The following is a 12482-nucleotide window of genomic DNA, read 5'->3' on the forward strand; positions in this document are numbered from 1 at the left end:
TCTGCTCCTATGATGCTGCTTGGCCTGCTGTGTTCATCCAGCCCTGCACCTTGTTGTCTCGGATTCTCCAGCATCTGCAGTTCCTACTATCTCGGGTTCAATTCCCATACTGGCTAAGGTCACTGTGACTTCTCAGCCTAACCCCTCACCTGAAGCATGGTGACCCTCAGATTAAACCAATTGCCAGTTGTTTCTCTCTAATAAAAGAGTTGTCCTCTGGGATTGTGGCAAGGGTGGCACGGCGGCTCAGTGGTTAGCAGTGCTGCCGAAAAGCGCCAGGGACCTGGGTTCAATTCCAGCCTCGGGCGACTGTCTGTGTGGAGTTTGCACATTCTCCCTGTGTCTGCGTGGGTTTCCTCCAGGTACTCCGGTTTCCTCCCACAGTCCAAAGATGTGCAGGGTAGGTGAATTGCCCATGCTAAATTGCCCATAGGGATGTGTAGATTAGATGGGATGAATCTGGGTGGGATGCTCTGAGGTTCGGTTTGGACTTGTTGGGCTGAAGGGCTTGTTTCCACACTGTAAGGATTCTATGATCTATGCTCTATCGTAGATGGGAAGTTATGGAAATTAAACAAATGGATCGAATGACATAGCATTTCTTAGTTAGGTCCAACATGCTGAAAACAGCTTCCATTCAGGTTAAAGCACACCCAGTAATCTTCCACCGGTATTACAATGGAAAACTGACTGGCTTCTATGACGCTTGTTGATGATTTTCTGTGGTTAGTTCTACAGAATGTGAGCAAGATGTGATAGATTTGAAACAAAGGGAATTTAAGAGTAGAAGGCAGGTTTCAGAAACCATTAAATATAGAGTTAAAGATTAAACAGAATAAATCAGAACTGACTTTGGATCAACAGTTTTAGTTGGAAAGTGTTAATTACATCCTCATTGAAGACCTATGTAATGTTTGCCTTCCTAGCCAAAGCGTAGAAATAAGATACTTTTAATTAGACTCTTTATTTTCTTGGCTCAATGGACAACATTAATTATTCTTTGCAACCAAGAATATGATAAACCATGCTGTACATGAAGAGACATTCAGAAGACTGTCATGTGAAGCATTGCTAAAAATTTTCATATTTTCAGACCTTCATGTTTTCTGGGTCACAAAGAAAAATTAGTGCTAGTAGAAGCTATAGATATAGGATTGTTTTTATCCAATATTCCAAAGGAAATCTTGTACAAGGGGCAATCTGAGAAAAACCTGCCCATTGAATGTTATATGAGTAACTGTTCTGTTTGGGAAAATTATATTTGACAAAGTATGTTGCTGGGAAAAAGGTTGAGGATTGACCTCACTCCCATCGGTGGGTTCTTGGCTCAGACATCAAGTGACATTTCTTACCACATTTTAACAAGCTCACCTCACTAACTACCTATCCGGCCCAGATATGACCCTCTTGTTCAATTCCAGGCCCATTTCATCATGTACCATTTCCCAAACAACTCGCCATTACTGGGATATCCTAGCCATCTGCAGGAATGGGCAGCAATGTAGGGAGTTATTCAATGACCTTCTGCACTCTGCCAGCATAATTACAACCATCTTCTCTCCAACAATACACACTCGTTCCATCTCTTCTGCTGTATGCACCTTCCACCAAGGCTTTCTCACTATTCCTTGCAATATCTTTCCTCACTCATTTTCTTTATTCATTCACGGGACGACGGCGTCACTGGCTTGGCAGCATTTATTGCCCATCCCTAACTGCCCAGAGGGCAGTTAAGACTGTGGGACTGGAGTCACATGTAGGCCAGACCAGGTAAGGATGGCAATTTCCTTCCCTAAAGGACATTAGTGAACCAGATGAGTTTTTCTGACAATTGGCAATGGATTCACGGTCATCGTTAGACTGTTAATTCCAGATATTTATTGAATTCAAATTCCACCATCTGCCATGGCGGGTTTTGAACCCGTGTCCCCAGAACATTATCTGGGACTCTGGATTAACAGTTTGTCAATAATGCCACAAGGCCATTACCTCCCGAATGTCATCCACCCCAACCCCTGCTGGCAGGTTCATGTCTCTATCAAGATGTCAGTTACTCACTGTCCGCAAGTCCAAGCCTCTCAGTACCTGCTAATTGCAGCTGGTTAAGCAGCTGAGTTTAAATCTCCATTTCTCACAAATATTGACCAATTTATCCATTATTACTTAGCTCCCTGTGTGTTATCAACAGCTATACCCCAAAATCTTCCGGATCCTCTGATTTCCCCATGCCTCCCAATTGAAAATAACAAACTTTTGCTCAAAAGACTGTCAACGAGCCCAACAAGCTGCTAACCTCACCCCCAACCTCTCTTTGAAAATCCCTCACAATTCAGAAGCATGAGATTCTATTGATGTTGTCTGAGTGTGATTTTCAATACACGTTCCATTCGGATGAGCTTGTGTTTTTGAAATTCCAGGCCCTGAGTATCTAGTTGGAAGAGTGGGAAGAACGAGAACTTGTGCAAAATAAAGATATCATGACAACTGCCAGGAAACTGGGTCTAACCTGTATGACTTGTGTCAAATATATACACTCAAAGAGTGAAGCCTTTCTGATTCATATGTATTCCATGTTCTTGATATACTCACTTGCTTCATTTAGAGGTGCTATGGAAATGCAATTCATGCAGCAATGAAAATCTTTGTTAGCAATTCCATTTTCTTCATGACAGAGAGCACTTTTGCCAGAAGAAGTGGGGAATTGCTACCCCAAACCCGGAATGTAGAAATTAGATTAGGTAAATTGTGGAGATTAGACAGAGCTAAGAGCATGTTGGTTCTCAGTATTTTTTTTTCAGACAGCTAGTGTACCCCTTTACAAAACTAAGATACTCCTGCAGATATTGAAACAGTACACGGTGGTGAGGGTCAGGGATCCCTTGGGGGTGACATCAAGTACCCTTTGGGGATGGGCATCAGGTGCCCTTTAAGATTGTTAACTATGGAGAAGATAGTTCATAAGAGATACATAAATCCCTTGGTACAGCCGAACTTGTCAAGAACTGCTAAATGTTTAGAATTGTTATCAACTTGTCAAGAAGTGCCAAAATGTGTTTTCGTTTTAATGAATGAAAGTGTCTTTTTTCTCAATAGAGTGTAGTCCACAATATAGAATTATAATGGAATTTTATTTTTCTCTCCTATCTGTATGAATACATGTGGGTATTTCAACTCCACGCTGTGCTGTAATGGTCCTTGTTCATGCATATGTGCAAGCTCCGTGCTGTGCTGTAATGGTTACTATCATACATATTTGCAAGTTCCATTATCCACTGTACCAAGTTATTGTTCTTGCAAATGTGCGAATTCTATGCCATACTGTAATGGTTCTTGTTCATGCATATGTGCAAGCTCCATGCTGTATGGCAATTTTTCATCTATGTGCATACATTAAAGTGAGCACTTTCCCTTTTGTTCATCAGCCAGGTAAATAATTATTTATAGAGTCATAGAGCCAAAGAGATATACAGCATGGAAACAGACCCTATGGTCCAACTTGCCCATACTAACCAGGTATCCTTTATAAATTTAGTCCCATTTGCCAGCATTCAGCCCATATCCCTCTAATCCCTTCCTTTTCATATACCCATCCAGATGTCTTTTAAATGTTGTAATCATACCAGCCTCCACCACTTCATCTGTCAGCTCATTCATATGCACTACCCTCTGTGTGAAGAATTTGCCCCTTACGTCCCTTTTATATATTTCCCCTCTCACCTTAAACCTATGCCATCTAGTTTTGGACTCCCCCACCCCGGGCAAAAGACTTTCCTATTCACCCGTCCATGCCCCTCATGATTTAATAAACCTCTATAAAGTCACCCCTCAGCCTCCAAACCTTCAGGGAAAATAGCCCCAGCCTATTCAGTCTCTCCCTACAGCTCAAACCCTCCAACACTGGCAACATCCTCATAAATTTTTTCTGAACCCTTTCAAGTTTCACACATCCTTCCTATAGAAGGGAGACCAGAATTGCATGCAACATTCCAAAAGTGGCCGAACCAATGTTCCGTACAGCTGCAACATGACGTCCCAACTCCTATACTCAATGCATTGACGAATAAAGGCAAGCATACCAAACGCCGCCTTCACTATCCTATCTACATGCAACTCCACTTTCAAGGAACTATGATCCTGCACTGTAAGATTTCTTTGTTCAGGAACACTCCCTAGGACCAGAACTCCAGGTCAACTTGCAAGGTCCTAAAGAAGTGGCTGGTGTTATCTTGGCAGGTAATATGCCAAACACGATGTCTTGTTAACTTTCATATAGTATCATGTAAAATGTGACTACTGCTATTGAAAAACTTCTTAACCTTCTGGTATAAGGATTAAATAGGCATTCACACAGTGATATCAGTAGGTCTGTTGGAACTCCAAAAACATTAGCTCCCGAAGTAAACTAGTGAAGGAGACTGAGCTACTCGCAGACATCTTGTGCTGCATGCTGTGCTTCTGATGGGTTTTCTTTACCTACAAAACCTTGTCTTGAAGGAGTTTTGTGCTAAACTCTCATTCTAATAAAACAGCTCATGGCAAGTTAAATAACTACATACAAGATCCTTACAAAACTGTACAGATAGTTGGGCAGCTTATGCAGAACCACTGGAAGACTTTGGAGGCTGAAAATAATTTCCAGAATAAGAATATGAAATAGTTCAGCAGTTTTAAGTTACTTAGTGAGCTCATATTTCTCATGTTCTCTATCCATAATCCGTAACACTTGGAAGGTCATGTGTGCTGTGATTACGTGGTCTATTATTAGCTGCAGCAATGGATGGAAATTTACCAGCGTCTTTTCCTATTTAAGACAGGACAGCAGTGTACCTTGGAAATCCCAGGATATATAAACTGGGTAAGCAAATATGTAAAACAGAACGAAATACGTGTTTGAACAATTTAGTGTAATGTATTTCTAAAAGAAACGTTTGAATTTGTATTGCGAATAGAATGTTTTTTTTTGTTATAGAGATGCGTGCTTTCAAAATATAATATATGACAAATTAATAATGAGATTAGCATATGAATATTGCAAAATTGTTAGTGTGGAATGAGGCCATTTGGCCCATTGTGATTGCTACTGCTTTCTGAATGAGCAACTCGCCTAATGACATTCCCCAGCTTTACCCTGTAACTCTCTGTTATTTCTTTTCATCTAACTTCTGAAACCCTCAATTCAACTGGTCTCCATCACACACTAAAGCTCCTTGCTCTTGTAGTCTATGCCTCTATTAATATGGCCTAGAATACTATATGCTGTATTAACCCCCCTCCTTCCACCAGTCCAGCCACCTTCGATAACATGCATGTATACATCCAGATCCCTCTGCTATGCACTCTTATTAGAATTGAGCTCTTTAATTTGTGCGGTCTTTCCATGTTGCTCCTGACAGAATGAATCCAGTCACATTTCCAAGCATTGAACTTCATCTGCCACCTGTCTAACCGTTTCAGCAAATTGTATATGTCCTTTTGAAGTTCCACAGTACTCTCCTCAGTACACAAAGCACCCAACTTTTGGATCTGCAGAAAACTTGTGCTCCGTACATCAAAGACAAGGTCCTTGGTATGTAGCGGGAAAAGCAAGGGTCCCAGCCGCTGGAATTTTCTGCCACCAAAAATGGTTAAGGCTGAAATATTGAATGTTTTCAAGAAAGAGTTAGATATGATTCTTGGGGCTAAAGGAATCAGAGAGTATGGGGAGAAAGCAGGAACATGGCACTGAGTTGGATGATCAGCCATAATCATATTGAATTGCAGAGCAGGCTCGAATGTTCTACTCTTGATACTACTTTCTATGTTTGTATGATGCACTGTAGTAAGTGAGCAAGCCTTGTTTAACAGCTTGTTCCCTTTACATGACTTCTATCACCTAGAAGGACATGGGCAGCAGATACATGGGAACACTACCGCCAAGCCATTCACCATCCTGACCTGGAAGTATATCACTATTCGTTCATTGTTCCTGTGTCAAAATCCTGAACTTCCTCCATAATAACACATTGGCTGTTCCTACACGCCAAGGAGACTACAGCAGTTCAAGAAGGCAACTGACCAACAACTTCAGGACAATAAATGCTTGCCCAGTCCATATCAGATGAGTAAATAAAAAAGCCTCCTTTTCAATTTATGATGATAGTTATAAATGTAGACTATCAAATTTTGACTTCTTTCATCTGATTGTTATACCTATACATTTTATGGACTAGAACAGTTTAAAAAAGAAACAAATCTAAATTCAATGCAGCGGTCACCAGACGACAGATTGAAGCACATTTAATGAGACCCATGTGGACTAAATTAAACTGTCTGCACTGAAATTGTCATTTTCATCTAAAGACATTAAAAGCACGCAATTGAGCTGTAGGAAATTCACATCTCCTATTCATTTACAGGTGTATGATAATTTTCTGTAGTAAAATGACGAAAGGATCCAGTAAGCCAGCTTGGAAAAGCAATGACTTTGGAATGTACATTGAATTATATTTCAACAGCTGCTTTTTAACAATGGAGTAGAGAGCAAAGAAAAAGGAATTTATAAACCAGGACTGGAAGACTCTCTTTCTGCCTGTTTCTCTTATCATCTTGTATGTAGAGGAACAGAGGGTAACAGGGCCCAGGTAGGCAGCTATTTTGGCTGATGACTGAGTTTACACACAGACACATAAACTCGGTGAAGTTAGAATCTCAAAGATGTCATAGACCAGAGTGGGATAAGGCAAAGAAAATATCCCGATACAAGACATAAAAGGGAAGTCAGGCAGAAAACAACAGAACTGTCCCTAGCCATTAAAAGGAGCAATCTGAAGGGCGACAGGTGGGAAACTGCCTCTGACATACCGGGGATCTATAATTAATAGTTTTACAATACATAATGTAGCCATTTAGTCCATTGTGTCTGCACCATCCAACAAAGATCGGACCACATCCCATTTTCCAGCTTTTGGCCCATAGCTTGCAGGCTGTGGGAACGCAAGTAAATGTGTAATGCAATGGATGATGTTAGTATGCATGTATTTTAGAAAAGCCTTCAAATAAGTTACCACACTGTAAGATCACAACACGCAGAATCACTGGACCATGAGTAGAATGTATCATACAAGACAAAACAGAAAACACAGATTTTGATTTATACTAAAAGGGAACACATTTTCACGGGGCATTTAGTGCAGTAATATATGCCAGTATTGGAACGGGGCTAAGGGCGCTGTATTGCTGCACTGGGAGAATTGTAAAGAGTCATTCACCAAATGAATGAGAGGTGCAGTGTAGTGTGAGTAGGCGGGCAGGGGTGCGTTTACCGGGGTTTGGCCTGTGTCTCACTCCGCGGCGCTCTATATAAGCACAGGTTTCAGCAGCTGTTTGTTGGTGACATTCAAGGGAGACATTGATGTGTGTTAAGTGTGAGCCCAGCAACCGTCCGGTGAGTTTTGGGGTATTTAATACGGACAATAATAATGCTTTGACCCGGAGAATCGGTTTAGACCAACATCGCTAGCAGAGAGTGAATGTCGAGGATTAATTATTGCGGGAGGTGGCGGAAGAGGCTACCTGTCTCTCTGTTTTTGATTAGTATCAATGTACGGTGCTCGGTTTCTGGTTCTCCAGGTACACGCTGCAGTACTGTGCAGCGCCAGCCGGGTTTGGAACAAGGGTGGTATCATGTTCATCTCTATGATAATCCTTAACAGCTGACCGACCTAAGCAGGCGTTGCTGCCAGTACATTGGTATACGGTGTGCTGAGGAGCATGTATCTGGTTTCAGCAAAAGCCAAAAAAGTAGAAGCTTGGATTGGGACTGCATCTCTGTCAAACTGAGGTAAAGGGATAATCCCTCAGACGAGAGGGAAATAAAAGCACGACTTTTTTTTTCAAAAACAGAAATTGCCGGTGAAACTGTACAGGTCTGGTAGCATCTCTTTGATGAAAGTGAAGTTTTGAATCTGGTTACTGTTTCATACGGAGCAAGCTCATTGCTTGGAGTCATATGCACATAATGTTCGTTCTGTTTGTTGGATACCAGTCATTTCAGTTTAGTTCCACTACCCTCTGTAGGCATTCATTCCTTGGTAGTATCCTAGATCCAACTGTCTTCAGCTGCTTCATCAATGACCTTCTGTCCCATCATAAGGTCAGAAGTGGGGCTATTTACTGATGACTGCACCATTTGTGAGTCTGGATATGATCATAGCTGATCACATCTTGGCCTTGCTCCACTTTCCTGCCTGCTCTCCATAACCCTCCAACCCATTGCTAATAAAATCTGGCATCTCCTTCTTAAACTTAATGTCCCAGCATCCACTTGGGATAGTGAATTTCAGATTTATGACCCTTTGGGAACTTTAATTTTCTCCTCAGTTTTTAAATCTGCTGCTCCTTATCCTGAAACTATAACCCTTTGCTCTAGATTCCCTGGGAAGCACTTGCTGCATGTGTCCCAGTCCTGGGTACTGGAACTGTGCCCAACTTCCCACAGAACAGGAGGAGCATGCTTCTGTGAATTGCATGATATGATCACTAAACTGCACTGTAGCTACTGATGTGCCATATTTGCTTAATTTTTTAGTTATTTTTGTTTTTATTCTATCTGAGATGCTAGGCCAACATTTGTTGTCCATCCCTAATTGCCCAGAGGGCAGTTGAGTTAACCACCACTGTCTGCAGTCTCATGTAGTCAGACCAGGTAAAGATGGCAGCTCCTCCATTCTGAGGAAGGGTAACTGGACCCAAAACGTTAACTCTTGATTTCTCTTCAGATGCTTTCTATGTCTATATTGTCAATCTCTTTAGCATCTTGTAAACTTCAACTAGATTGCTCATCCTTCTAACGTGAATAAGCTTAAACTGCTCAACCTCATAAGACACACCCTCATCTCTGGAATCAATCTAGTGAACCTCCTCTGAACTCCTCCAATACAACTACATCCTTCAAGGGGACCAAAATTGTACACCATACTCCTGTGATCGCACTCATTCATTGTAGTTTCAGCAACATTTTCCCTTTATGCTCTGTTCCTTTGGCAAACAAAGCCAAAATTCTAATTGCCTGTTGTACCTGCTGACATCCTTCATTCATGTGCAGGAGAAGAGACATCTGCTCTGTTATGTGCCATACCAAACATTCTGTATGACCATGTGCAGCAGTTGCACATATTTCCAGTGTGCTGAGAAATTGTTTCTCATCAAACCTTAATGGTGAAGGTTAGGAGCCACTGCCTTAGACTGCAATTTCCAATGACTGCAATTTCCAATCCATGACCAGAAACATCATGAAGGACAAGGACAGCAGGTACTCCTGTTTCTCCTTCAAGCCACTCACCATCCTAACTTTTAAAATATATTGCTGTACCTTCACTGTTGGGTTAAAATCCTGGATCTCCCTTCCTAATGGTATTGTGGGTCTACCTACACCACAGACTGCAAAATTTCAAGAAAGCAGCTCACTATCAACTTGAGAGCAATTAGGAATAGACAATAAATGTTGGCCCAGCCAGTGATGCCCACATCCCATGTACTACAAACAGCAAGAAACTCAATACTGACCCCTGTGGGATGCCACTGAACTTGGGCTTGCAGTTAGAAAAACCCTCCTCAACCATCACCCTGTACTTGTAAGCCAGCAAATTCTGGATCCAAACATTAAGGCTCAGAGCTCCTGGGATCTGAGGAAATTGGACTGAGCCTTGCATGCAGGACCTCGTCGAAAGACTGGCTGAAATTATACTAATCTGTCAAAACTGTTGCCCTCCTCTACACACCAGGTCACTCTTTGGAAAAATTCAGTCAAGATGGTCAGACATGACCTCCCCTTAACAAAACAATGCTGACTGTTCTTGATTTAAACCTTGCCTCTCCTGGTGCAGGTTAATTCTGTCCCACAATTGCTTCCAATAGTTTCACCACCACTCAGGTTAGACTGGACTGTAGTTTCCTACTTTATCCCTTGCTCCTTTCTTGAATAATGGTATCACATTGGCTGTTCTCCAGTGCTCTGGCACCTCTACTGTGGCCAGGGAGGAATTGAAAATAATTATTGCCAGTGCCACTGCTATATTCTTCCTTGCCTCACTCATCAACCTGGATATGTTTCATCTGGGCATGGATATTTCATCTACCCAAGCCTGCGAGACTACTTAACCTCCCATTCCTATGCTAGTTTCTTTAATCATGTCACAGCTCTTTTCCTTTGGTTTTTTGTAGCAAATACTACTTTTTTCCCTGCCTAGGCATGTTTGGCTCCTGTGCGACCCGTCCAGCTTGTACTGGTCCCCTGAAACCCTCCCCTCGTGCCATCTCTACAGCCACATATTCATCTCCTACTGCCACTTCTACTCTGATTAGCACATTGCACTGGTAGCAGCCCTGAGTTGACTACCTTTTTTTTGAGGTCCCACTTTTTAAAATTGCTTCCTAACTCTCTATACTATTTTTTAGGGTACTTTTGTTTTTAAACCTATGTCTTGATATCACTATGTACCAAGACCACTAGCTTTTCGCCTTCCTGTTCCAGAATATTCTGTAGCTGCTCCAAGACAACCATTCTCTCCATGTCTTTGGAGTGAGCAGCTCTCAGTAAATGCTAACCATAGTACGCCCAGCCCCTCCGATGCTCCAGTGTCACCAACTGCTGCTTCAGTTCTGAAACCTGGGCTTCCAGATGATAAAGCTGGAAGCACCTACTGCACATGTTCTTGTTAAGGATAGCAGTTTCCGTCCCTAAAGGATCTTGGTGAACCATATGGGTTTTTCAACAATCTACAATGGTTTCGTGGCCATTGTTTAGACTCTCAATTCCAGCTTTTTCCTAAAATTCAGTTCTGTCATCTGTCATGGTGGGATTTGAATCCTGGTCTTCAGGTTAATGGTTGAGCAAGCATACCACTAGGCCATCATCTCCATAATAAATGCTATTGGATTCATTGCAACTGTACCAGTCAGAGTTTGACCTCCTAATGTAAGTATAGTAAATTAACAACATTTCTGTTCTGCTTCTTTCTCCTGTAGGTTTCTGTGAAGATTTCTGTTTTAGCCCTTTGTTGTGGCCATGTTTCCAGTCTCCCTTGTTTGCCGCCATGGCAGGCTTCTGGCTGATAAAACAATGAAGCTCATGCATTTCCAGCAGAAGCCTCCCCACTCCTGTCCATTATCCACTGTTAGCACTAAAATGAACTGGGCAGCTGTTGAAAAAAGTAAGCGGTTCCCAAATTGGGAAAACTTTGGAATTTGGTTAGATGACCCAGTTATTTTACCACCTAGAATATCAGCTCTTCAATATAAAGAGAAGATAGCCAATGTTGGTTGTGTATGCCAGATTGGAAAGAGAAAGCAAAATGAAGATCGTTTCAGTATAGCTCAACTTCAAAATGGATTATCGTGTTTTGCTGTCTTTGATGGGCATGGAGGGGCTGATGCTGCTGAAATTTGTTCCCAATACATTGGACACTATATTCAGTAAGTGTTTGACTGTTTCTTGGCAATGTTTAGATTTTTATGGTTTTGTCCTTGTTGCGTTGATGTCTCTTTTTATTCAAAGACAAAATCTAAAAATAGAAGCAGATTTGGAAAACGTCTTGCTACGTTCGTTTCTACAAATTGATAGTGACTTCATACAAAACACTTACGGTTTGAAGGAAGGTGAGTTGCAATCATCTCCCACTTGGGGGTGCCATATGTTGCAACAGACAATTAAAATATAAATCATTGTGTTTGGAATGCTGTTAAATTTCTCATGTGAACATTGTTTGCTGGGGGTTTCTGGATCCAAACTTGAGAAATTTGAACTTGGTGTGTTTGCGTGCCTTGTTTGTTTCTTCAGTTGTGTTCTGTTCAATAGCATTTGAGTGATTCCAAATAGAACAATGTCTCACTGTAAAGGAAAATATTCTTCTATTTTAAAAAGTACACAGATTTCCTGTCTGCATGTTTTTGTATCTCTTTCCTTGGTGCTGGTTAGCTGCAAATTTGACTGTTGAATAAAAGAAGCATTTGAGACAATGCCAATTTTAAGGCTTATGATTGAATTATTTCCTCCATTCACCCAGGCAGAAAGCTAACAAAAATGGAGTGGGAAACTTGTCCCCCTGTCTCTTTGCAGACTCAACTGAACCAGTGAATCAAATCCACTGACTAAACTATTTGACCTGTGATCTTTGCAGTATTGTATGCCAATTCTGCATACACAATTTTAGTGACTTATTGAGTAGTATCACTTGGTCAGTCATACAGCATGGAAATAGACCTTTGGTCCAACTAGTCCACAATTATCATGTTCCAAAACTGAACTAGTACCATTTGGCCCATATACCTCAACCCTCCAAAAACGTACTAATGACTTTTTAGAACGGATGATGACCCTCATGTCCTCTTTCTTTGATCAAATCTTTTTTCTCTCTTTTTAAAAAAATATGTCCCCTAGCTTTGAACTCCCCCTACCTTTGGGAAAAGACATTTTGCTATTCACTTCATGATTTATAAACCCATAT

At 41.4% G+C, this 12482-nt stretch overlaps 1 protein-coding gene across 1 annotated transcript in view; it reads left to right on the top strand.

Annotated features, from left to right (window-relative positions):
- The first annotated feature begins 7373 nt into the window (after nucleotides 1-7373).
- Nucleotides 7374-12482, top strand: part of LOC109915518 (protein phosphatase 1K, mitochondrial-like) — a 10403-nt gene continuing 5294 nt past the window's right edge. Inside the window, exons 1-3 of the mRNA XM_020515157.2 lie at nucleotides 7374-7423; nucleotides 11005-11451; nucleotides 11534-11634. Of these exons, the coding sequence (XP_020370746.1) occupies nucleotides 11045-11451; nucleotides 11534-11634 (508 nt within the window). The 5' untranslated portion in view covers nucleotides 7374-7423; nucleotides 11005-11044. The remainder of the gene's footprint in view (nucleotides 7424-11004; nucleotides 11452-11533; nucleotides 11635-12482) is intronic.

This window comes from Rhincodon typus, chromosome 20 (assembly GCF_021869965.1).
Source record: "Rhincodon typus isolate 14 chromosome 20, sRhiTyp1.1, whole genome shotgun sequence".
NCBI classification, from domain to species: domain Eukaryota; kingdom Metazoa; phylum Chordata; class Chondrichthyes; order Orectolobiformes; family Rhincodontidae; genus Rhincodon; species Rhincodon typus.